Source organism: Oncorhynchus nerka, linkage group LG15 (assembly GCF_034236695.1).
Source record: "Oncorhynchus nerka isolate Pitt River linkage group LG15, Oner_Uvic_2.0, whole genome shotgun sequence".
NCBI classification, from domain to species: domain Eukaryota; kingdom Metazoa; phylum Chordata; class Actinopteri; order Salmoniformes; family Salmonidae; genus Oncorhynchus; species Oncorhynchus nerka.
The window spans coordinates 73,370,829-73,397,721 of record NC_088410.1 but is presented as its reverse complement, the minus strand read 5'-3'; the positions used below and the strand labels follow the sequence as shown (position 1 = coordinate 73,397,721).

Genomic DNA, 26,893 nt, shown 5'->3' with positions numbered 1-26,893 from the left:
ATGAGGTGATCTGTGGACTCAATTGTGATCTGTTATTAAAGCAGCATAAATCCTCATGGCAGACAGATGTATCCGAAAACAACTGATTTAGGGGTATGTAAATGAGAGACTTGGTTGCACTTGATAATTCACTCTAGTGATTGATTATCCCATATGATTGGTCTTCTCATATTGATCTGTGTGATACATGGACTATGTGAACTGCAGTTACAGTATTTATCATCCTTGTGTTTCATAACCACCTATTCCAACCCATAATTTATTGAGTGTATGTCAAAACTTCCCCATTTCTCCTTGTCAGACATTGAATGTACATATGTAGCACTGCTGTCCTTTGACCTAGACATTTTATGTAAATATACTGTAAATCAATTCATAATTATTGCCTTTCTGTGAAAACAGCAAAACATGAATGAATTGCTTGATGAGTATTTCATGAATTGTTTACAATGTCTGCAACAGAATGTGTATTACATTGAGAATGTATCGTATGAGTCGCTTGGAGACCCTAACAACAACAGCAACAACAACGGTAGTCTGTTCGACCATCAATGTGTAAGTGGCAGTAGTATAATGGGAACCATGATGAGGCTTCTACAAAAGTTGATCCTGATTTCACAGCAAGTTGTTCCTGATTTCCCTGCTGCCCCACATCTGGGCCAAGACTGTGTTCTTGTAGAGTGTCAATAATGCAGAGAATCCATCATAAGAGACAATTACAGAACATTTGATTAAAGATTCCTACCTGGAACCAAAAAGGGTTCTACCTAGAACCAAAACGGGCTCTGCTATGGGGACAGCCGCAGAGCCCTTTTGTAACCCTTTCTATCTAAGAGTATAGGAACCAACTCTTATTCCAAATGCAATCCTCGCCACCACACTGCACCTGAGGCCTGGAGAATTACCTTTCATTTTAATTTTGGGTTTCAATTTCAATAGTCTTTGGCTAGACCCATTTGAAAATGATCTGTTTTCCCTCCTACGTAATATTACATTAGAAAATCTAGCTGCCAAACCAGAGGGCCACATTAGGTTATTCATTAGGAGTCAGTTTATGAGCTACTGCTATTTGTCATGAATCTATTCATATGGAGGATTTAAATGAGTCAGAATTGGGATAATGAAGTACACAGTCATTCCTGGAACTATACCACTATATCCCAAAGCCCCCTTTTAAGACCATACTTTTTGGTCTATTCTCACATACAGTATACTCTACAGTATGGCTACAGACACTGTAAAAGGTATCTATGCCAAAACCCAACATGATCTCTATTTAAAAATCTGAGTTTATTTTTGTTTGGTATGAACACATTTTATGGATTTTTCGTAGGTCAAAAATGATCAGGATATAATTTGATAATAAACTAAAATAAATCCATCTTTTGCTGCAGTAGAAACGTGCATTTGACATCTTTGAGATTCATAGGGCAAAAAAACATGAACATCCACATGCAAATGACAGTGTTACAATTGAAGTGTGTTGATTGATGCCAGCATACCATATTTACATTATGTTGTTTTGTTACAAATGCAATGTTAGGATAGGACAAGCTGACAAATATAAGAGTACAGTAACAATGTGCATAGTGCAGGAAAGACAGGAAATACTGTGCCACAATACAGTGTAGGGCGGCAGGGTAGCCTAGTGGTTAGAGTGTCTGACTATTAACCGAAATGTTGCAAGATCGAATCCCTCAGCTGACAAGGTAAAAATCTGTTGTTCTGCCCCTGAACAAGGCAGGTTACCCACTGTTCCTAGGCTGTCCTTGAAAATAAGAAATAGTTCTTTAACTGACTTGCCTAGTTAAATAAAGGTAAAAAGAAATCTGTAAAAGCTGTACAGATGTAGGATCTTAATTTGGTCACTCTTTTGTTGATAAGAAACTTATGTATTCCAGGTTTAAAAAGCAGAAGTTTGTAACTTACACTTTAAAATGTCAGACTTGATTTTCCCTAATGAAAAATGTATCAACCTCTCTCAAAAAAATCCATTAATTATAATCCACATAATTACATTAAATTATTTTCCTGCTGTAGCAAACTGGCTCAAATTAAAATACTACATCTGTACAGTATAATGCACTATACAGTACTAGTCAAAAGTTTGGACAACCTACTCACTCAAGGATTTTTCTTTATTTTTTTACTATTCGCTACATTGTAGAATAATAGTGAAGACATCAAAGCTATGAAATAACACAATATGGAATCATGTAGTAACCAAAAAAGTGTTAAACAAATCAAAATATATTTTATATTTGAGATTATACAGTGCCTTGCGAAAGTATTCGGCCCCCTTGAACTTTGCGACCTTTTGCCACATTTCAGGCTTCAAACATAAAGATATAAAACTGTATTTTTTTGTGAAGAATCAACAACAATTGGGACACAATCATGAAGTGGAACGACATTTATTGGATATTTCAAACTTTTTTAACAAATCAAAACTGGAAAATTGGGCGTGCAAAAATTATTCAGCCCCTTTACTTTCAGTGCAGCAAACTCTCTCCAGAAGTTCAGTGAGGATCTCTGAATGATCCAATGTTGACCTAAATGACTAATGATGATAAATACAATCCACCTGTGTGTAATCAAGTCTCCGTATACATGCACCTGCACTGTGATAGTCTCAGAGGTCCGTTAAAAGCGCAGAGAGCATCATGAAGAACAAGGAACACACCAGGCAGGTCCGAGATACTGTTGTGAAGAAGTTTAATGCTGGATTTGGATACAAAAAGATTTCCCAAGCTTTAAACATCCCAAGGAGCACTGTGCAAGCGATAATATTGAAATGGAAGGAGTATCAGACCACTGCAAATCTACCAAGACCTGGCCGTCCCTCTAAACTTTCAGCTCATACAAGGAGAAGACTGATCAGAGATGCAGCCAAGAGGCCCATGATCACTCTGGATGAACTGCAGAGATCTACAGCTGAGGTGGGAGACTCTGTCCATAGGACAACAATCAGTCGTATATTGCACAAATCTGGCCTTTATGGAAGAGTGGCAAGAAGAAAGCCGTTTCTTAAAGATATCCATAAAAAGTGTTGTTTAAAGTTTGCCACAAGCCACCTGGGAGACACACCAAACATGTGGAAGAAGGTGCTCTGGTCAGATTAAACCAAAATTGAACTTTTTGGCAACAATGCAAAACATTATGTTTGACGTAAAAGCAACACAGCTCATCACCCTGAACACACCATCCCCACTGTCAAACATGGTGGTGGCAGCATCATGGTTTGGGCCTGCTTTTCTTCAGCAGGGACAGGGAAGATGGATGGAGCCAAATACAGGACCATTCTGGAAGAAAACCTGATGGAGTCTGCAAAAGACCTGAGACTGGGACGGAGATTTGTCTTCCAACAAGACAATGATCCAAAACATAAAGCAAAATCTACAATGGAATGGTTCAAAAATAAACATATCCAGGTGTTAGAATGGCCAAGTCAAAGTCCAGACCTGAATCCAATCGAGAATCTGTGGAAAGAACTGAAAACTGCTGTTCACAAATGCTCTCCATCCAACCTCACTGAGCTCGAGCTGTTTTGCAAGGAGGAATGGGAAAAAATTTCAGTCTCTCGATGTGCAAAACTGATAGAGACATACCCCAAGCGACTTACAGCTGTAATCGCAGCAAAAGGTGGCGCTACAAAGTATTAACTTAAGGGGGCTGAATAATTTTGCACACCCATTTTTTCCGTTTTTGATTTGTTAAAAAAGTTTGAAATATCCAATAAATGTCGTTCCACTTCATGATTGTGTCCCACTTGTTGTTGATTCTTCACAAAAGAATACAGTTTTATATATTTATGTTTGAAGCCTGAAATGAGGCAAAAGGTCGCAAAGTTCAAGGGGGCCGAATACTTTCGCAAGGCACTGTATATATATTTGAGAAGCCACCCTTCGCCTTGATGACATCTTTGCACACTCTTGACATTGGAATGCATTTCAATTAACAGGTGTGCCTTTTTAAAAGATAATTTGTGGAATTTCTTTCCTTCTTAATGCGTTTGTGCCAATCAGTTGTGTCGTGACAAGGTAGGGTTGGTGTACGGAAGAAAAAGACCAAGTCCATATTATGGTAAGAACAGCTCAAATAAGCAAAGAGAAACGACAGTCCATCATTACTTTAAAACATGAAGGTCAGTCAATGCGGAAAATGTCAAGAACTGAAAGTTTCTTCAAATGCAGTCGCAAAAATCATCAAGCGCTATGCTGAAACTCGCTCTCATGGGGACTTCCACAGGAAAGGAAGACCCAGAGTTAGGATAAGTTCATTAGAGTTACCAGAATCAGAAATCGGCAATTAACTGCACCTCAGATTGCAGCACAAATAAATGGTTCACAGACTTAAAGTAACAGACACATCTCAACATCAACTGTTCAGCGGAGACTGCGTAAATCTGGCCTTCATGGTCAAATTGCTGCAAAGACAACACTACTAAAGGACACCAATAAGAAGAAGTGACTTGCTTTGGCCAAGAAACATGAGCAATGGACATTAGACCAATGAAAATCTGTCCTTTGGTCTGATGAGTCAAAATTATAGATTTTTTGTTCCAACCGCCGTGTCTTCGTGAGACAGGTGAACGGATGAACGGATGATCTCTGCATGTGTGGTTCCCACCGTAAAGAATGAAGGAGGAGGTGTGATGGTGTGGGGCTGCTTTGTTGGTGACCCTGTCTATGACTTATTTAGAATTCAAGGCACACTTAACCAGCATAGCTACCACAGCATTCTGCAGCGATACATCATCCCATCTGCTTTGCACTTAATGGGACTATTTGTTTTTCAACAGGACAATGACCCAAAACACACCTCCAGGATGTGTAAGGGCTATTTGATCAAGAATGAGAGTGATGAGTGCTGCATCAGATGACCTGGCCTCCACAATCACCCAACCTCAACCTAATTGATATGGTTTGGGATGAATTGGACTGTAGAGTAAAGGAAAAGCAGCCAGCAAGTGTTCAGCATATGTGGGAACTCCTTCAAGACTGTTGGGAAAGCATTCCAGGTGACTATCTCATGAAGCTGGTTGAGCGAATGCCAATAGTGTGCAAAGCTGTCATCAAGGCAAAAGGTGGCTACTTTGAAGAATCTAAAATCTAAAATATATTTTTATTTGTTTAACACTGTTTTGGTTACTACATGATTCCATATGTGTTATATCATAGTGTTGATGTTTTCACTATTATTCTACAATGTAGAAAATAGTAAAACTAAAGAAAAACCCTTGAGTACGTGTCTCCAAACTTTTGACTGGTACTGTATAACTTTGAGGAAGGCCCTTTCCTGTTTCCGCATGCCAATGCCACAATGCACAAAGCAAGGTCCGTACAGAAATGGTTTTTCGAGATCGGTGTGGAAGAACTTGACTGGCCTACACAGAGCCCTGACCTCAACCCTATCGAACACCTTTGGGATGAATTGGAATGCCCAATGCGAGCCAGGCCTAATTGCCAAACATCAGGGCTCAACCTCACTAATGCTCTTGTGGCATGTCCCTGCAGCAATGTTCCAACATCTACTGGAAACCCTTCTCAGACGAGTGGAGTGGAGGTTATAGTAGCAAATAGGGGACCAACTCCATGTTATAGCCCATGATTTTGGAAGGAGATCTTCGACAAGCAGGTGTCCACATACCTTTGGTCATGTAGTGTATGTTTAAGGTCAGGTTATCAACTGTATAAAAAGGATGAATATTTGCAATGCAATTATTTGACACAGAAATAAAAAACGTTGACGTCAGTGGGTAAAAAAAGAAAAATCTGTCTGTGTGCCTTCTTTTGCAATTCATCCTGATACAGTCTACTCACTGTCTGACAGCAATGTTTTCTTTAATTTCAGAGTATCCCTATTAAATATAGGCTAAAGACACAAAAAGGACCTTCATTCAGCATGTACATGTGCCTTTCCGTTCTATGAGTTCAGTTAGTTTGAGAAAGTCGGCCTACGGGCTATCCGGATCACATTGTATGTATTCAGTCCTGGTGCATCGAAGCCAGGGGACAGACCACGCTTGTCAAACACATAAAAGTTAAAGAGCTGCCCGTCTTGGGCCTCAAGGGAGACTGAAGCAGTGCTGACCCGCAAAACACAGGGGTACTCCTTCTCAAACACCACCCTGAACACCCTGTCTACCAGGTAGTTCAGCTTGATTGTCCGATATCTCTCTGGGATCAGGTCCTCAATCTGGGGACCAAACTGCTGCATGATCAGAACACCGTCTGCCCCAGCTTTGATCTCATAGAAGGTGATGTTTCCATAAGTGAAGAAGCCTATGTAAGGGTCTGGAATAGGGGGAGGGATGAGGATCTTTTTGGCCTCCCGGAACACCCTCTCCATGGCGGGTATGATGTGACTGTAAGCCTTGGCCACCACCTCCAGGTTCTGAGGTCTGGTGCCAGCCATCAGCACCACCAGGCCCAGCTTGAGCCTGGGCACCAGTGAGAAGGTGGCTGAGTAGCCATCCAGGTCTCCGTCTTTACGCAGCACCTCGTAGCCCAGCTGCTCATTCACCTCCCAAGGCGTCCCGGTGCGGTTGGCAAAGTAGTCCTTATCACAGCGGTACAGCGGGGTCAGCATGATCTTCAGGGTGTCGGGCTCCAGGAGCTTGCGGTGGTAGGCCCCCAGCAGCATCATGGCCAGCTTGGCAAGGTCAGCGGCAGTGGAGAACATCTGCCCTGAGGGGCGGTACCAGCCCAGGTCATACAGAGGGGCTGGCTGGCCACTGGAGTAGACGCCCACAGCCATCTGGCTTTGGATCCCTGGGGTGTAGTCAAAGCCTGTGTCCTCCATCCCCAGCCGGTCCAGGATGTTATCATTGATCCAGCGCTGGTAGTCCAGGCCCACCACCTTCTCAGCCATGACGTGGGCCAGTAAGGAAAAGGCTAGGTTACTGTAGTGGCATCTGCAAAACACAGAGCAGCAGAGTGGGAAGTCACTGTGTTGCTGCATTGACCCTGCATTGACTGAAGGGTCAATGCAGCCCACAGGGATGACGTAATTAAACACCTGAGCCATCTATTTATATCCAAATGAGTGAAGCAAATTGAAGTTGAAGGCGGAAGATTACATACACTTAGGTCGGAGTCATTAAAACTAGTTTTTCAACCACTCCACAAATTTCTTGTTAACAAACTATAGGTTTGTCAAGTCGGTTAGGACATCTACTTTGTGCATGACACAAGTCATTTTTCCAACAATTATTTACAAACAGATTGTTTCACTTATAATTCACTGTATCACAATTCCACTGGGTCAGACGTTTACATACACTAAGTTGACTGTGCCTTTAATCAGCTTGGAAAATTCCAGAAAATGATGTTATGGCTTTAGAAGCTTCTGATATGCTAATTGACATCCTTTGAGTCAATTGGAGGTGAACCTGTGGATGTATTTCAAGGCCTACCTTCAAATGCAGTACCTCTTTCCTTGGCATCATGGGAGAATCTAAAGAAATCAGCCAAGTCCCCAAAAAAATGTAGACCTCCACAAGTTTGGTTCATCCTTGGGAGCAATTTCCAAATGCCTGAAGGTACCACGTTCATCTGTACAAACAATAGTACGCAAGTATAAACACCATGGGACCACGCAGCCGTCATACCGCTCAGGAAGGAGATGCGTTCTGTCTCCTAGAGATGAACGTACTTTGGTACAAAAGTGCAAATCAAGAACAACCCAGAACAACAGCAAAGGACCTTGTGAAGATGCTGGAGGAAACAGGTACAAAAGCATCTATATCCACAGTAAAACGAGTCCTATATCGACATAATCTGAAAGGCTGCTCAGCAAGGAAGAAGCCACTGCTCCAAAACCAGCATAAAAAAAGCCAATTTGCAACTGCACATTGGGACAAAGATCGTACTTTTAGGAGAAATGTCCTTTGGTCTGATGAAACAAAAATAGAACTGTTTGGCCATAATGATCATTGTTATATTTGGAGGAAAAAGGGGGAGGCTTGCAGGCCGAAGAACACCATCCCAACCGTGAAGCACGGGGGTGGCAGCATCATGTTGTGGGGGTGCTTTGCTACAGGAGTTACTGGTGCACTTCATAAAATAGATGGCATCATGAGGAAAGGAAAATTATGTGGATATATTGAAGCAACATCTCAAGACATCAGTCAGGAAGTTAAAGCTTGGTCGCAAATGGGTCTTCCAAATGGACAATGACCCCAAGCATACTTCCAAAGTTGTGGCAACATGGCTTAAGTACAACAAAGTCAAGGTCCTATCATCCTATAGAAAATGTGTGGTTAGAACTGAAAAAGCATGTGCAAGGAAGGAGGCCTACAAACCTGACTCAGTTACACCAGCTCTGTCAGGAGGAATGGGCCAAAATTCACCCAACTTATTGTGGGAAGCTTTTGGAAGGCCACCCAAAACATTTGACCCAAGTTAAACAATTTAAAGGCAATGCTACCAAATACTAATTGAGTTTATGTAAACGTCTGACCCACTGGAAATGTGATGAAATAAATAAAAGCTGAAATAAATCATTCTCTTTACTATTATTCTGACATTTCACATTCTGACACGTAATTTTTACTAGGATTAAATGTACGGATTTGTGAAAAACTGAGTTTAAATATTTTGCCAAGGTGTATGTAAACTTCCGACTTCAACCGTAGGTTCCATTATATTACAAAAGGCAAATATTGAGTCAGTTTTAAATGGCACAAGGCCACACACAACATTTGAATGATTATAATGCTGGGAATGATGGGAATGACTAAGGCCTTACTTGGTGCCAGGGTCTGCAACAAGGACATCATCTTGCAGCAGATTCACTGCAGCCTGTGTTTTCCCCTTCCACAGCAGGTTAGTGGCTCTTAGTCTTCTGGGTAGACCTGCAGTTGACAAAACACAACATCTTTAGTGTTTACGTCTAAAGAAAAGAAAATGCATTAATTTAGCTACTATGATAAATGAAGCTCAAGCCAATTGCAATTCATTTGAACCTAAACAGGGTCCTCAAATGTTATTCTAACGTCATCTGTTTGGACTGTCTCTGATCATTTAATTAAATGTACAGCTCAGAATTCCGTTTCAATGTCTGGTCTGAAACATTGAATACTCTCCTCTATGAATTATTGAGTTTGACTATCATGCCTCAATGATCAAAGTGTGAACCTCATATTGACATAATCAAATCAAACCTGTTTGAAAGCAAGGTATTGTAGTTTTTTTTTTCAATTCAGTGTTGCCCATCAATGAGTGTGACTCATTGTCCCTTAGCCCTTCGCATGATCTATTTCTGATGATAAGCAGATGCAGTGATAATCTAAACCGTTTCTGGTACATCAGACGTGTTTGCCACCTCAGAAGGCAATTCAGCAACCTGCTTAGAGGTGACTGACCAGAGTTTGCGGTGTGGTGGCATTTGAATTTAATCAATAAATAGGATCATGAACATCACATTAAAATGTATATTTTGATAATAATAGCATGATACTGTTCAACATTGTAGCTGAGTACATTAGGCACATAACTTGTTTCACCTGATAGTATTTTAACGGGTCGGCATGACATGAGTTCCAATCCCAGGTGGGAGGGGCGGAGTATGAGGTTTGTATCTTACCTGAGAGCTGACTGGCCATCCTGCGCAGAGTGACAGAGGAGGAGCGGATCTGAACCTCTCCACTATCCAGGAAGATCAGGCCGTCTGTCACGTACTTGAGCTCAGAGTCCCGTGACTTGCCCAGAGGATTTTTAATGGTGAAGTTATCCACATATTTCTCCAGAGGGTCATCCAGAGAGGTTATCTTCCCATCGTCCCACAGCCTGTATAGCATCAGCGTTGGGAAGATCTTGGAAAGGCTGGCAATCCTGTAGGGCATCAAACAGGAATTGACTACTACTGTATCACCCGGATTTCTGCCCAAAACTTTTTTTTAAATCATTTCAACAAACAGTAAGACAAGCACACACAAATGAATAGAGTACTTTTCTTCCTTTCATAGGATGAGCTTACCCTAACATCCTTTCATTTTCACATGCACTCTCCAAACCTTTCTACACTCAGGCTTTTGACCTCACAACGTTTTCTCTGCCTCATAGCCCAGACATTTCTGTCTCACACTCCAGACATTAAGGGGTTTGGAGTTTGAAATTACAACATCATGCTACATATCTATTTAAGGCCTGTGCTGACAACACTCAAGACAGATGAAAACATAATGACTGAATAGCCCATACATAGTTAAAGACATAGGTCAGTATTCAATCAAAGGCGCATTGCTGGCAATAGCACTGCACTCGACATTTACAAGTAATTTACACTTAAACCGATATACACACAGTTTACTGTGAATATGATCTCCACAAACATCAGTAAATTGCCTATGAATTGTAGATGCAATGGGCTTGTCAACAACACTTTTCAGATTGAATCCTGGTGGCACATTTTCAAGCCAATTTCAGGCTCAAACTCATTGCTGAAATGGCAACATACCACAAATCAGAAAAATGACAGCAGTGTTCACATAATACTTCAAGTCCACTATAAGCGTTGCCAGAGTGCATTGTTTTGAGAGCAGAGGAGAAAAGGGGATGAGTATCTTTATTCTGTCTTTCCCTACTGTACTGTACCATATTCATCAATTGTGTGTGAGTACAATAGCTTTGGTGCAGTTTTTCGCAAGTACATATAAAATGTTGCTGGTGGGTGTACTAAATTATCCTCTAATTACATGTTGCTTTTGTTTACATTGTGAATATAGTCAATGTAGCTAGCTAGAGTTTCTGCTAGCTAGTAGCTTCTTGACTTCATAAATCTTAGTAAAATAGCCACTGGTGTCTAGTGGAGGCCACATGCAACCAAAATCTATTTTATTTCTCTATATTTCAATTCACAAGATAGAATGAATGCACTCCTCAGCCGTAAAAAAATATAACCTCTGCTAGACTTGTGCTTTAACGCTGCCTTCGGACGTGACGCAACGAGAGCGCAACATACGCAGTATACAGTAACAGCTTTCAATGATCTCAAATGAACGGCTGATGTGTGACGGCAACGCCGGATGCCCGATGGCTGTAATGTAGCAGGGCCGTAAGTGGGGCCTTCACTCTTATTAGTATTCCATAGAAACACATCCAACCCTCCATAGATTTAAAGATAGTGTATACCCCCTAAATCACAGGAGTCCACCAGGAAGCAGACTTCTCAGAGCCAGTGGCAGGTTGTCACATCCCTCCGGAACTTTCATTACACACACCTGGCCCCATATTCCCAGTGAATAGTAATTGTGTAAGTGTGTCCTTGGTTTACCATTGTCCTGACGATTATTGTTACAATGTCCGTTGGTTCGTGTGAGTACCTGTGCTGTGTGTTTTGGCTTTCGTGACATTGTGTATTGCGCAGATGATTACGGGTTTCGTCCCGTGTGTTAATCATTGTGCGCTTGTGTTATTTATTCGAGGTACTCCTCGCTCTTTTGTTTGGGTTTCAACCCTGTGTTCTGTATAGTGTTTGTTCAGTCTTCGTTTCCGTGCCTTTACACTGGGACGAATTCAAAGGCAATTTACTTATGTTTGTAATTTGGGGTATAATAAAAAAACTATTACGCATTCCTGCGCCTGCATCCCGACCCTTCATACCAACGTGACACAGGTCATTATTATCCTCTGTGTTATGTTAGGCAGGTAACTCTCAATCCACAATATAGAAGGGGGTGTAAAGCCATAACATACCTTTTTCCATTATCGATAATGTCAAAAGCTGCACTGAAGTCTAACAAAGCAGCTCTTTTTATGATCAATTTCTCTCAGCCAATCATCAGTCATTTGTGCAAGTGCCGTGCAGGTTGAATGCCCTTCCCTGAAAGTCTGTTAATTTATTTACTGTAAAATAGCATTGGTCAAATAGCTTTGGTCAAACACATTTTTTCCCAAATGTTTGGGAAGGGTTGGTAACAGGTTGATTGGTCGGATATTTGAGCCAGTAGGGGTGCTTTACTATTCTTGGGTATCAGAATGACTTTTGCTTCCTCAAGGCCTGAGGACACACACTTTTTTTGTAAGCTTAGATTGAAGAGATGGCAAATAGGAGTGGCAATATTATCCACTATCATTCTCAGTGACTCTATCATGATGCTCTGCCCCCTCATGATACAGTCATGACCAAAATTATTGGCAGCCTTGAGCCTAATATTAGCAAAAAAAGACTATAAATTAAGTAATATAATACTGTTAAATAAAATATGTATATACATGGGGAAATTGTTATTTTATACAAATACAATTGCTCAGAGAACTAGTTCTCAAAAAGATAGGGGTCAACATTATTGGTACCCCTGTTTTCAAAACTCCAGCACCCTTCCATTGTGAGAATAACGCCACTGGGCCTTTTTCTAAAATGTTTTATGAGACTGGAGAACACATTGGAAGGGATTTTAGACCATTCCTCCATACAGAAACTTTGAAAATCTTTGATATCCTTCATCTGTGGCCATTGCAAAATGTAACAATTTCTTTGTGGAATTTGATGTGTGCTTGGGGGTATTGCCATGCTGCCAAGTTTTACAACTGAGCAAGAGGACATGTACATTTGAGTGTCTAGTTTGAGAAAGACGCCTCACAAGTCCTCAACTAGCAGCTTCCTTAAATAGTATCCACAAAACACCAGTCTCAACGTCAACAGTGAAGAGGCGACTCCGGGATGCTGGCCTTCTAGGCAGAATTGCAAAGAAAAAGCCATATCTCAGACGGGCCAATAAAAAGAAAAGATTAAGATGGGCGAAAGAACACAAGACACTTGACAGAGGAACTCTGCCTAGAAGGCCAGCATCCCGGAGTCGCATCTTCACTGTTGACCTTGAGACTGGGGTTTTGCGGGTACTATTTAATGAAGCTGCCAATTGAGGATTTGTAAGGCATCTGTTTCTCAAACTAGACTCTCTAATATACTGTCCTCTTGCTCAGTTGTGCACCGAGGCCTCCCACTCCTCTTTCTATTCTGGTTAGAGACAGTTTGTGCTGTTCTGTGAAGGGAATAGTACACAGCGTTGTATGAGATCTTCAGTTTCTTGGCAATTTCTCGCATGGATTACCTTCATTTCTCAGAACAAGAATAGACTTACGAGTTTCAGAAGACAGTTCTTTGTTTCTGGCCATTTTGAGCCTTTAATTGAACCCACAAATGCTGATGCTCCAGATACTCAACTAGTCTAAAGAAGGCACGTTTTATTGCTTCTTTAATCAGAATAACCATTTTCAGCTGTTCTAACATAATTGCAAAAGGGTTTTCTAATGATCAATTAGCCTTTAAAAAAAAAAAATTATCAACTTGGATTAGCTAACACAATGTGCCATTGGAACACAGGAGTGATGGTTGCTGATAATGGGCCTCTGTACGCCTATGTAGATATTCCATAAAAAATCTGCCGTTTTCAGCTACAATAGTCATTTACAACATCATCAATGTCTACACTGTATTTCTGATCAATTCGATGTTATTTTAATGGGTATTTAAAAAAAGCTTTTCTTTCAAAAAGAAGGGGATTTCTAAGTGACCCCAAACTTTTGAACGGTATTGTATGAGTGTAACCAGGGTGAGATATTGTACCTATACTTTGATACATAGCAATGTTATTTTCCCTCTTCCTCTCAACGTTACTTCCCCTGAATGTCACTTCCCCTCGGATTGTAGGTGTTTCAACAATAAATGCTATGACACTATCTCTATCGGCAAGAGAATAGAATGATTGGCGCAGTTACATAAAAATCCCTGCACAAGCCTGTACAATACCAAACAAAAGTCTGAAAAGACTGCATTATTTATCTACCACATATGGTTAGAGTTAGCAAAATACACATAACTGGAAGTTGAGCATCAGGGAATGCAGACTTCTGTTGGTCAGTAATGACAGCTGTACTCTGAAGCGAGAATACCCACAGCTACAGGACCCATGGTGCTAAAAGACTCCATAGTGGTGTAGTGGCTAACTGTATCAGAGCCTGATTGACATGTTACATGTATGCCTTTTTTAAGAGCAGTAAGGCAGCTTCGACTGATAGGAAATTCACATGCTCTGAGCACGTACTGTAGTACGTCATACATATGGACAACAGAACTACACGCATGTCCCTGAATCGAGAAATGCATAAGAAAGGCCTAAGGGTGCTTATCATCAACACCACAAGCTTCAACTTTGTAGGAGTCTAAAACATGTGATGATTTGAGTCATAAACAGACCTGGATTTGTCATCCCCTTTAGGGCCCAAAAAAGCCCTGAGATCTATGCTGCTCGCCTGTATATGGTGTACTCATTGGGAGGAGCTGAGAGTGGGTCACTTCTGTTCCTCTTGCCAAAGTTACCAGTCCACAGAACGGTGTTGTTGAAAATCACAATGGCCGACAAAGAGGGAAGACTAGTAGGATTGATGATTTGGCGCAGCAGTGTATCCACCTGAGTGAGAACATATCAGTATTTACAGTATATCGAATAATATTCATAGTTCTACAGTAGTTTCAGTAAACAAGAAGTTCAAAAGTTAAAAGTTGGGTATGAAAGATTTGAAGGCACTCTGTGGACAAAAATACTGCCTATTGATTTGTTGTGATGGAAGTGATTTCAATGTCGAGGTTTGGCAGATGCTGAGATACTATGTTTTTACATGGTCAATCCTCTGTTCTGTATAAAAGATATAAGGAGTTCTAATGTGTTTTTATCATTCTGAGGACATTGTTAATGTCCAATGGAAATGTAATCTCCTCCATAACAGACTGCTGCTGTACAGCAGACTGGTGTACAGATTCTCAATTTGAGCCAGTTTGCTACAGCAGGAAAACAATCCTGCAGCAACAGGAAATGTGAATTATTATGTGGATTATAATTAATGGACATTTTTGTAGGGATTGAAGATTTTTTTTTAAAGCAAAAATCAGGTCTGAAATTTCTAAGTGGTAATGAAAACACTTTTTAAACATCAAATACACTACAAGTTTAAAATATCCTGCATTGCAGTAAAGTTCTCCTGCAACTGGGTGATCAAATTAAGATCCTACATCTGTATGGAGATGTGCTGGGACCGATAGGACTGTTGTCAAATGCCCTTCACTGTCTGAATAATATCAATCCAGGAACTGGTCACGTCCACATCTGTTGCCAGAGGCTTCATGCAAAAGGACACTTTCTTTATCAATTATATTTCTCTGCATGTTAATACAGCCCCTCATGTCTAGGCAACTGTTGTCAAGCATCACTAACACATGTCCTCTGTTCTTAGTTGGACATGAGCATAATGTGGATAGTCTGTGAATGGCCCAAGGGAGCTCTTACCTTTTCCAGTGCCTCTTTCAGAGTAGGGATAGGGTGCTCAAGGGGGAGAGGCTCAGGGAAGCGTGGGCACATCCGTTCTGATTTGGCATTGCCTCCCATGCTCTCATCTGGCAGAGAGACAGAAGAAGGGGAAATTAAGTGCTTGAAGGTGATTCATTCTGAACCCACTATGAATTTTGAATGAGCAGTTAAAGGAGACTTTCATTTAACTAACTACACAGGATTTGATCTAGTCTTTATAGTTCATAGAATTACTATAGTAAACAGGCCCCTAGGCCTAGAGTATGTTCTGATCCAGTACCAGATCATACAGGCATGGTGTGCTACTGAAATAATACATGTGTAAGAAGCAGCCCTTCAGTTAAAGACTGCAACTAAAGCCTAGGAGTAAATGTGACCGCTACATTTGAACCATTGATTACATTTTATATGTCCCCATAATATTACTTTCTCAAATGGTTGCAACAGAAACTTTTAGCAAAGAAGAAATAAAGGAGAAAGTACAGATGTGGCATCTTAATGGGACCCCTATTGTTACAGGAGGAAAATGCAGTACAGTAGCATCTCTGACTGATCACACCTTCAGCACTCCAGTAGGTTGGTTCCCTGTGAGCACAGTCTGTCTTTAACATTCTAATCTATTCACCACCCACAGAAAACAGCTAATTGGATTTCAGATCACACCTCAGACACTGGACACAGACGTTAGTTCAATGTCTAGTTTTGATTTACATTCGGTTGAGTTGTCAACTATTGTGAATTCAATGTTAAATCAGCAAAACATGTCACCATGTCATTGAATTTAGGTTAAAAGTTTGGTGAAAAAAATACAAAATGCCCTCACAATGATGACTTTTGCAAATATAATGAGTTTTTCACGTTGATTCAACATCATCTCATTGGTTTTGGGGTTGAAATTACGTGGAAACAAAGTTGATTCAATCAGTTTTTGCCTAGTGGTTAGCCTCATATGGGTCTCAGGCAAATAAATCCATTCTGAAGCAAGAACTGCCATGTGTGTTGGAACCTTTTTCCCTGAAACAATGGACTTCCTCCTTGATTTCTACAAGTTCTTTGTGTGCAAAATCACCTATTGTATGAGTCAATGTTAATGCAGGGGAAGCAGGAGCTACTGGTATAATTAAATGCTCTGATTAATCTTAACCCATTTACCTCAGATACAATATAACAAAGCCACAAGAGATTGACAGGCTGGAGTGTTTAGAGTGAATCAACGCTGTTCACTGTATAATATGTTGAATTGCTTCATGTCCTGCCATTGTTTTTACTTTGGTTCTATGTTTTCTTGAACAAGGTTGAATGCAGGGAGTGAGCCTTACTTGGCAGTAACTTTGGGATCTGGTACTGCCAGAGGAAGCATCCTGTCATGACCAGAGAGAGCAACAGGAAGAACACCATGCCCAGCTGAGTCCACTTCACCTTCATCTTCTTGGTCTTGGTGAGCCCCTCTATAGCAGCAGCCGGGGAAGGCTAAAACACACACACACACACAGACGGTTAGGGATGGGCCTTTAGAATGCTAAGAGATGCTGAGAAACTAAGGGTTTGATAATATGGCAAATGTACTTTCATAACATTAGTGAGCTAACTTGCTGATCTACATACACAATTTAGATAGCAATCACAACCAAGACTACTTACCACTTGATGCTTTAAAATGCAGGCAAAATATAATAACACTATCTTTCTCTCACTGAATCAGCATCTGAACAGCATCGTGGAGAGACAACTCACAAATTCCAATAGTGGTTGATGTTCTTCCCTGAAGGTTTTACTGTACAGGGGTATGGCACAGACATGGCTTCCCATTCCTATATCTCCTCACTGACCGTTCCATAATCCTGGCCATCGGCACTCCTCTGACAATACAATTTCCTCTCCGACAACCACGGGCCTCTGACATCATAATCCACAGATTTACTCCACTAAAGCCCATCTCAGCGGGAGGGGAAATCTTAATCTCTAATCCCCCACAAATCAGTTCACTTCAGTCCCGTTTGCACCACTTTTGGGACCTATCAAGTCCCTTCTGAAAAACATGGTGTCTACTCAACCCGTACAGGAGGAGGGCATGTTGGCCTTATGAGGCACCTTTAGCAGAAAGTTGAGAGAAAGTTACTTGAGTTGACAAGGAAAATCACATGGGCTCACAAAGTTAGAGCGCTCCAGTGGACTAATATGTTAACAGAGGACACTGACTGAGACAGTCTAGGAAGGAATACAATTCTCTCACTATTTCCCATAGCTAACAGTCACGCAACACACACACTGTACACATGGGCTGCATCCTATAAAGTACAACTTTGCATAGAATGTGTGTTCCATGGCTATGATTCATTAATTGATTTCTTCATGTGGCTCAGGTCTAAGATCATGAGCCTGCTGGGGGGAGACAGGGGAGAATTAATGGAGTTTGTGTTTGCATTAGACTTAGCTCAATAATCAATAAAATAATGCATGTGCTTGTAATCAATTAGGAATTCATGTTTACCTGGTTGTATCTATATAAATGTATTTGTTTAACCTTTCCTTTAATGTTTAAATGGATTGGATGTTTTAATTAAATATATAATTGTTTTGATCTGATTTGAGCAAACAGGGAATGAGCTTTCCTAAGAGAGTAAGCAGAAATCAAAGATTTCAAGAACTTCTCAAGGTTTAGAAAAAGGTAGAACTTATATAATACCCGATATCAAAAACGTGTCTTCCTCAGCGATTACCATCTCTTTCGTAGAGGGGACTTAAGTTTCATCACATTTGAAGTGAATCATTCTCTATTTCTACATTCAGCTGGATTATGCCTGTTTTATTAGCTGTGGAAGGCTGTGAACTATTGGAGGCCCAGTAATGTATTCTGATATACATAGGACTAATGCTACAGAGAGAAAGAACATGTTAAAGTAAGCTGGAGTTGATCTGGTTGCATAACCAGCTGATGGCTGTGGAACAAGCAGCTGTCCCATTTGGACAGAGTTGTGGTGAGTAAGCGGCGCAGAATCAGATAAGCTCCAGCGCATACACACACATGACCTGCAGTCTCCCATTAAGGAAGTCAAATCCAATTGTATTTGTCACGTGCTTCGTAAACAACAGTGAGACATACAGGTCCCTTTCCAACAATGCACAGTTAAAGATAAAGATGTTTTTAAAAAAAAATCAATAATACAGAGTGAATAATGAATAACAATAATGAGTAAAAATAACATGTCTATATACAGGGAGTACCAGTGCCGAGTCGATGTATGAGGCAATTGCGGTAGCTATGTACATATACTGTAGGTAGAGGTTAAGTGACTAGGCAACAGAATATATAAAAGACAGTAGCAGTAGAGTACAGTATGTGGTGAGTGTGAAAATATGTGTGCACGTGTGTGTGGCATCAGTATGCATGTGTTGTGTGTGTGTGGGCGTATGTAGTATGTGTGTTGTGGTGTGGTGTCAGTGTAAGTATGTGTGAGTGTGTGTAATGTTGTGTATAAGCCGTTACCTGCTGAGGCTGAACTCCATCCATAGACATCTCTCTCAGGACTTTACTGCCTGTCTTCCCCATTACTCATGTGCAAGAAACATGAAAGGATGTCAGGATCTTTTATGAAGGAGAGATATCAAGTAAAGACATCACTATATCACTTGTATGATGGATGTACAGTACATTAACATAGGTGTATGGCAAGACATTTAGAGGAGAATTTTTTATAAATCATTCAAGACATCCAATAAAAAAAACATTGGAAAACAGAGCAGATTAAATATGCAAAAAATAGATAAACACATAGAAAAATATAGTAAGGCAGGCCTTATCAAAGTGAACATTGAAAGGGAAAGGGGGATAACTACCCAGTTGTACATCTGAATGCATTCAACTGAAATGTGTCTTCCGCATTTAACCCAACCCTTCTGAAGACATCTCATCTAGACGTCCTTTTTTCCCCTGAAAGTGTGAAGAGTGCATATGTGCAGTCTGCCATGAGAATATTATAATTATACTGTAGCTGACAAAGTCACTCCAGACATTGCTCCAAGCTGTCAAGCTTACAGAAAGAACTGAACTTATGTCTCGGCATAGAACAGCTCCCAGGTGCTAACATACTGTTGATAAACACCCCTGTTGTTAATGATGCAGGTTTCTTGATGGCGCCATAGGCCAACCCTTCTTTCATTAATTTCCTCTTTTGGCCTTGGATTGTCTTCTTAATGAAGCCATTGAAAACATTTATCTGAGGTAAAACTGGTCAATTACATGTTTGAGTGTTAACCAGATTGCACTATTATTTTCAAGCGAATATTTTTAGGTGGAACTCAGGGCTCACAAAACCAAGGCGTATAATTCAACAACATTATGACTCTGAGGTACGAGTCATATTATAGAATACAGCTTCATGTATTGAGTGATTGGGTGTTATTGTCATGTGTGTGAGACAAAACTATGTTTTTCCAGCACTGGATATGGACAGTTTGTTCGAGTTTCTAAATTAGTTGCAAAACAAGCTTGCAACATTTTGTACTTTAATATTTGTTGAATCCTGTAAATGATAGGCAGCAAAATTACCCTTCAGGTTGACCTGTTCATGAAGCATATACAAAAAAGGATACAACAGTAAGATAACTTCTTGTTTGTCTCACATATCAACACACACATACAGTATCAACAGGCTGGGATGGGATGATTCACATTGGAATAGATGAGGTTATATGCACAAATAAAGGGCTTTTGGTACATCTTGTGCTTGCCAATAAAACACATACCGCACTGAACAGTTGAAACCTTTTTCATACTGACTTGTCTCCAACTCAGCATGAAATCCTGTTGATGGCCGATATTGGTTTAACTACTTACACTGTCCAGGCATTGCTTGAAATGTATTCCTCTCCAGGGCCTTTTAGTCTGTATTTTTAAGGTGTTCAATAATTTATCTTAAAGATGTTCTACTTGAGCCTCTCAGCTCATATCCAAAGGAATCGTTTAGTCTTGGTGAGCCCCTCTATAATAATTGAGTTATACATAATGTTTATGCAATTTCAGTGCAAGCAGGATTGGCAGCAGCCACGTTACAGTATATGATGTCTTAATGATCAACAATTTGATCAAAAGTTCAGATTTAAAAGTAACACTTCAGATACTGTTGTTTGTTTAACTGACGTGATTCACAGATCATGCTTTGCATTCCAATTGAATGTGAAGTGAGTAGAGCTCTGCTCACTGAGAGGCTTAGGTCTATTCCTACAAGGAAATATGATGAACAGGACATGTGCACACAATCTCACATAATCGTATTCATGCTGTTGAGAAGAATAGCCCATTAAGGAGCACATGCAGAAGCCATGTGATGGGATGTTTACAAAGGAATGCTAAGCACTTTCTTTCTAGCTGCAAAGTGTTTTGATAGCTGCAAAGTGTTTTGATAGCTGCAAAGTGTTTTGATAGCTTAGCTGCAAAGTGTTTTGATAGCTGCAAAGTGTTTTGATAGCTGCAAAGTGTTTTGATAGAGGTCCATGCCATTAAACATTGTTAATAAAGTAATGTACCCACTATTAGATTAATTCTATGAAACTATGAATTCATGCTTTAGTGATGTCTTATTAACCGTCAATAACTGAGTCGCTGACAAGACATGCATGCTTCTGTAAGTTGACTGATTTGTGATGGCAAAAGTAGGTTCTATAGTGTGTTCTACTTTCTAGAAACGTGTTTTTATTTTTTTATTGTATAATTAATAATCAACTCACATAGTTTCAATCTTCGTTTAGTTGGATTTACATCTTCTCCTGGCAAAATGCCTTTGACAATCCATAATAAATGCCTTGAAATGTTCACTCCTCATTTAGCAAACATGAGTACACCAGCATGCTAAATGTACAATGTTTTATTCAGACTGGCTATCTGATTAACTTTAATTTGCATTTTAATCTAAATCTATTCATGTCTGTGTGCACTTTCACATTATCCAACCTAAATGTTCAAGACAGTATACTGATTATCAAAACGTATAGCAAAAATATACTATGTGAATAATAACCACATGATCCTTTGAATTATAAGAGCATTGGCTAAATTACTAAAATGAAAATGTAAATAAACCTCCAACTGCTGCACTGACTGAAATGTTCCCTGTATAGTGTACATTTCTTTAAACACAGAAGACAGTGTTTTTGTTATTTTAGATAAAAACATATTTTCAAAGTCTACATCATGCACTGTTTATCATCATGTACACGTGTATCAAACATAATATGATATGCATTGAATAAATATCCATCTACTACATCCAATAAATTAACACAATTTATATAAAAAATATAATATATTTTTCTAGATTATGAAATATAACCATACAGACCTTTTTTCATGACAAACATTACGGCAACAAACCTTTCTTGTTGTAAGACAGTATTTTTCTTGTCTTACAACAAGAAAAATAAATATGACTATTAAATAACTATTAAATAAATAACTATTCATGTCCATAAAACATCCAAACCCATCAATTCTGCATGAGCTTACCACAAATCTGGATTCCGGGTAGGTCTTTACCCTCTTTTAGCAGAACGGAAATGTACAGTATTCCTGTGCAGTTGCTCTGTGTGTGTTTGGAAGATCACTGCAGCAGCCTGACAGGTGTTGATATCATGGCCATGGCTAAATCCTGCTTGTATCAAACTCAGGAACCAGGATCTTGGATTAACTGCCACAGCCATCAGTGACATCTGCCAGGCTGGGAAAATGGGTGCCCCTGTAGTAGGATAATGTGTGGTAGAGTTAGTGTGTGAGTGATTGTGTGCTGTATGTGTTGTGGGTTTCTTGGTGTGTTTGTATGTGTCTGTCTGTGTCAATAAGAAAATATGTTTCTAAGTGTGAGTTTTGCAATGGATTAAAAGTCCACCCAATAAAGGGCCACTCTGGGCAACTAAAAGGGATATGATGTTACAGTACCTGGAGAGTTCATGCCAGTGAGTTACAGGTGTTACTGTGTCACTGTAATGTAATCTGTTGATAGGAAAAAAGGATATGATAATTTCCCCCATTGTATCCCTCAAATGTATGTGGACTGGATTAGTGTTATTCACAACAAACAAGCACACAGTAGCTACTCATGCCATTCAGAAACTAGAACAGACCGGTTATGTTTCTTTTTTGGTTATATGCAAGGTCTGACTTATTTATCCCTGTTGCTATGATTTTCAGTTGGATAAGAAAAATAGAGGCATCTGTTTGCAGGTCAGATGCATGTTAATCAGTGGTGATGATGTCAGATAACAGACAACACATCAGAACAAACATGGAACTGCATGTTCTGAAATCAGAAACTCTTCCCATGACAACCTCTGACTTATTGCACATCTCTTTTAAATTATGTTATATATTATGTTTACACTCTGAAATCAAATGAAAACCCTCTTGCCATTGAGGACAGGTTCCAGTCTTTCCTGTAACATGCCACACGTGGCTTGATGTCTGGTGGAAAAGGAGTGGGATTATTTCATGAGTACTAATCCAAGGATACAGTGACACTTTTATTCATACGTCTGGTGATATAAGAAAGTCTGATCTTTTTAATGATTGCATGTTGAATGAGATTTGTGGGACACATACACTACATGACCAAAAGTATGTGGACACCTGCTCGTTGAACATCTCATTCCATAATCATGGGCATTAATATGGAGTTGGTCTCCCCTTTGCTGCTATAACAGCTTCCATTCTTCTGGGAAGGCTTTCCACTAGATGCTGGAACATTGCTGAAGCTTCCATTCTTCTGGGAAGGCTTTCCACTAGATGCTGGAACATTGCTGAAGCTTCCATTCTTCTGGGAAGGCTTTCCACTAGATGCTGGAACATTGCTGCAGCTTCCATTCAGCCTCAAGAGCATTAGTGAGGTCAGGCACTGATGTTGGGCGACTAGGCCTGGCTCACAGTCGGCGTTCCAATTCATCCCAAAGGTTTTCGATGGGGTTGAGGTAAGGGCTCTGTGCAGGCCAGTCAAGTTCTTCCACACTGATCTCAACAAATCCTTTCTGTATGGACCTCACTTTTTGCACGGGGGCATTGTCATGCTGAAATAGGAAAAGGTCTTCCCCAAACTGTTGCCACAACGTTGAAAGCACAGAATTGTCTAGAATGTCATTGTATGCTGCAGCATTAAGATTTCCCTTTACTGGAACTAAGGAGCCTAGCCCGAACCATGAAAAACAGCCCCAGACCATTATTCCTCCTCTACCAAACTTTACAGTTGGCACTATGCATTGGGGTAGGTGGCGTTCTCCTGGCATCCACCAAATCCAGATTCGTCCGTAGGACTGTCAGCTGGTGATTCATCACTTCAGAGAACGTGTTTCCACTGCTCTTAGGCTTGTGTGCGTGCGGCTGCTTGGCCATGGAAACCCATTTCATGAAGCTTCCGACTAACAGTTCCTGTGCTAACGTTGCTTCTAGAGGCAGTTTGGAACTCAGTAGTGAGCTTTGCAACTGAGGACAGACGATTTTTATGAGCTACACGCTTCAGCAATCAGCGGTCCCGTTCTGTGAGCTTGTGTGACCTACCACCTCATGGCTGAGCCATTGTTGCTCCTAGGCAGAAATTTAACGAACTGTCTTGTTAGAAAGGTGGCATCCTATGACAGTGCCATGTTAAATAGCTGAATCCACTAATTTGAAGGGGTGTCCACATCATTTTATATTGATAGTGTATATTGCACTAGAGTTATAATGCAAGGGTTAAGACCAAAGCCTTTAATATATACATTAATCATTTGTAGCCTAGTTCATACAAATTAAGTAGCACAGTACACTCTTAGAAAAAAGAGTTCCAAAAGGCTTCTGCGGCTGTCCCCATAGGAGAACCCTTTTTGGTGGCAGGTAGAACTATTTTGGGTTCCATGTAGAACCCTTTGTTTTCTAAGAGTGTAGTGAAACCGTGTATTTATATGTGAGTTACATCAAAAGGCAGTCAATCAAAGCTGCGCTCATAATGAATTGTGCTTTTCCCTCACAAATTATATTTCAAAGCGTAAGAGATCAGTAAAATGACTAATCTCATAATGACATCATTGCAAACTATTTTCTCTGGGTTAGTAAATCCACTGTTTCAGGATTAACTAGACATTGCACATTGGCAGCATCAACTGATTACAGTGCACATACAGTAGTATGTGACTACCTTGATAATACTGAAAAATTATTCAATGATATTTGAGAATGATGATAATAGCATTTCACCAGCAGCAGGAACATTACTGAGTATACATAGAGTAATTTGATGCCAAACGATAAACATTTGTCTAGAGACCATAAAGCAGCTGCCACTGCAACCTCTTTGTTGTGGCTTTCGATTGCAACAAGTCTGGAGACTCGACTAGTTTTTTTGTGAACAGTTCTTGCCAAGGTACAGGTAACTGCCAAAATAAAGGAAACACCAACATAAAGTGTCTTAAAGACATGCTCTGTAACTTTGGTGACAAGTAAATCTTTTTTAAACCTACCGCTTGGACTGGATGTGTCAATGTGTAGTTCATACATGCCTAATCTATGAGCAGAATGACTGTTTAACCTCAATCAGCCAATAAATCCCTAGTTTGAAAGCGATTGTTTTCTGGAAACTGTGCGGCGCCATTTTCCCAAAATTTCCCCCCACTTGGGCCTACAATTCTTCCACGAGAAATTCCATAATTTTGTGTTTTTAATTGTGGTTGAAAATGCTGTCAATTGGGTTGAAGTTTTCAATTGGGTTGAAATCTGGAGATGGCCATCCCAGTGGGAAAAAAACTGTTTGAATTAAAGTTGTTTCCATTTTATTTTGACCAAAACAATGTCGATTTGATGTTGAATCAATGTGGAAAACTGATTGGATTTGAAAAAAGTAATTAACGTTAGGGAATTTCATCATCACACTTTTTACCTAAATCCAATGACATGGTGACATTTTGAACTGACATCTGTGCCCAGTGGAATGCATATTGTTAAGATTGTTTTCATGCTCATCAAGCATTCAGTGACCACTCGTACCCTGTGTATGGGAGCATTGTCATCCTATGGGGGCATAGCCATGGTAGCCAAATCGGCCTGCCCAGCATTTTTATAGATGACCCTAAGCATGATGGTATGTTAATTGTTTAATTAACTCAGGAACCAAACCTGTGTCGAAGCATACAATATACTTTGTATACCTCATTTACTGAAGTGTTTCCATTATTTTGGCAGTAACCTGTAGGTGGGGTTAGTTACCAGGGTGAGTAGTTCAATATGGCGTGTAGCCTAGTGGTTAGCGTGTTGGGCCAGTAATTGAAAGGTTGATAGATCAAATCCCTGAACTGACAAAGTAAAAATCTGTTGTTCTCAAACTGAGCAAGGCAGTAATGTTGGTGTTACTGCCTTGTTCAGGCTGCCTTGTTCCTAGGCTGTCATTATAAGTAAGAACTTGTTCTTAGCTGACTTGCCAAGTTAAACAAAGGTAACATTTCTGCAGGCAGACATTATGTGCAAAAGCCACACCCACATTTATTTTGATTGCAAAACACTGGACTCTGTATTTCACAAACGGTGGAAAAATTCTTCACTTGCCAGCACCCTAAATCTTGCAGTTTGTTTATAAAATTAAGTTGGCAATCTCAAGGTGTAGGCCTACCACCATCCAATTGAAAAGGGAATAGATTGCTTGGAACATATTTTCCTGGAAATGTGTTGCAGAGGGCCTCCTCACAGCCTATGCCCAGTTTTCTATTGGGACATGAATCACTTCGGTCATGCTACTCATGGGTGCAATGTCGATTTTTTAAAACCAAATATTTGGATGTTATTCAGGGAAATATCGTCTAGAGACATATTGTATGAATAAATGTCAATGAGATGGTCTTATATAGCCTCGCGTGTCAGTTTTCACTGCTGGTTTACCAAACTAGACATGATTGGGTCACTGAAGGGTGTTGTTGAAAATGAATGCAAAAGGAGATGCGATTAAATTGGGATATACTGCCACCAAATGGATGAAAAATTATAGCCTACTGCAGCAAGACAGTTGAGCAAGGATCAGATTTTTATGTAATTCGACTTCAAATTATGCAATAAGTGATCCAGGCAACTAGAAATTCAAATGAAACAGTTTGTATGTCACTGGAGCTGAATGAAGGAAAATTCCCGGACAATGTTTTATCTGAGATTTGTAACTCCCAATATAGAGCACAATCTATATGACTTACCGTAAGATCCACAGAAAATTCAAATGGTGTATCTTTATTTACCTGGTCTCTTTGTGAAAACCATAACGTGTCTCATGGGCACGTTGCAGCAGGAGGCAAAGTTCAAGGTACAAAATAACTGGTGGTACAAAAATAATTGGGCCCATTGCCTCATATGGAGGATAGGCGACGAACGACATCCTTACAGCGAACTCAACTTTTGGCAGACTTGTCCATCTTGTTCCCGGACTACAAATTCAAAGGGCAGTGCAGTCAACAACATCATTTTCCTGTGTGTTATATATATTTCCACACTATGAGGTTGGACTAATACTGTGAAATTATGACAATGCACTTTTAGTGTAAGAGCTGTTTGAAAAGAATACCTGAAATTTCAGCTTGTTTAGCTGGGTG

General features: G+C 40.1%; 1 protein-coding gene across 2 annotated transcripts; it reads right to left on the bottom strand.

The window, feature by feature from the left end:
* Positions 1 to 1,271: 1,271 nt before the first annotated feature.
* On the bottom strand, positions 1,272 to 21,893 carry LOC115143272 (putative beta-lactamase-like 1). Of its 2 annotated transcripts, XM_029683492.2 has the most exons (8): positions 21,813 to 21,893; positions 18,798 to 18,896; positions 16,630 to 16,780; positions 15,290 to 15,396; positions 14,259 to 14,416; positions 9,589 to 9,836; positions 8,752 to 8,857; positions 1,272 to 6,916 (listed from the first exon to the last, which is right to left on the bottom strand). In XM_029683492.2, exons 2-8 carry the CDS (start codon positions 18,858 to 18,860, stop codon positions 5,938 to 5,940), a joined length of 1,812 nt encoding a protein of 603 aa, XP_029539352.2. In that variant the 5' UTR covers positions 18,861 to 18,896; positions 21,813 to 21,893; the 3' UTR covers positions 1,272 to 5,937. The 2 variants fall into 2 exon arrangements, with proteins under 2 accessions (XP_029539352.2, XP_064857956.1); XM_065001884.1 differs by lacking the exons at positions 18,798 to 18,896; positions 21,813 to 21,893 and adding an exon at positions 16,952 to 17,777.
* Between the last annotated feature and the right edge of the window lie 5,000 nt (positions 21,894 to 26,893).

What these genes read in the sequence shown, in the direction of transcription:
- LOC115143272 (XM_029683492.2), bottom strand. Translation starts at nt 18,860, where the DNA reads ATGGGGAAGACAGGCAGTAAAGTCCTGAGAGAGATGTCTATGGATGGA. An exon ending in ATGGAGTTCAGCCTCAGCAG is followed by an intron (nt 16,781 to 18,797) that starts GTAACGGCTTAT and finishes TGTGTGTTTTAG; the next exon opens with CCTTCCCCGGCTGCTGCTAT. An exon ending in TGAAAGAGGCACTGGAAAAG is followed by an intron (nt 14,417 to 15,289) that starts GTAAGAGCTCCC and finishes GTTCTCACTCAG; the next exon opens with GTGGATACACTGCTGCGCCA.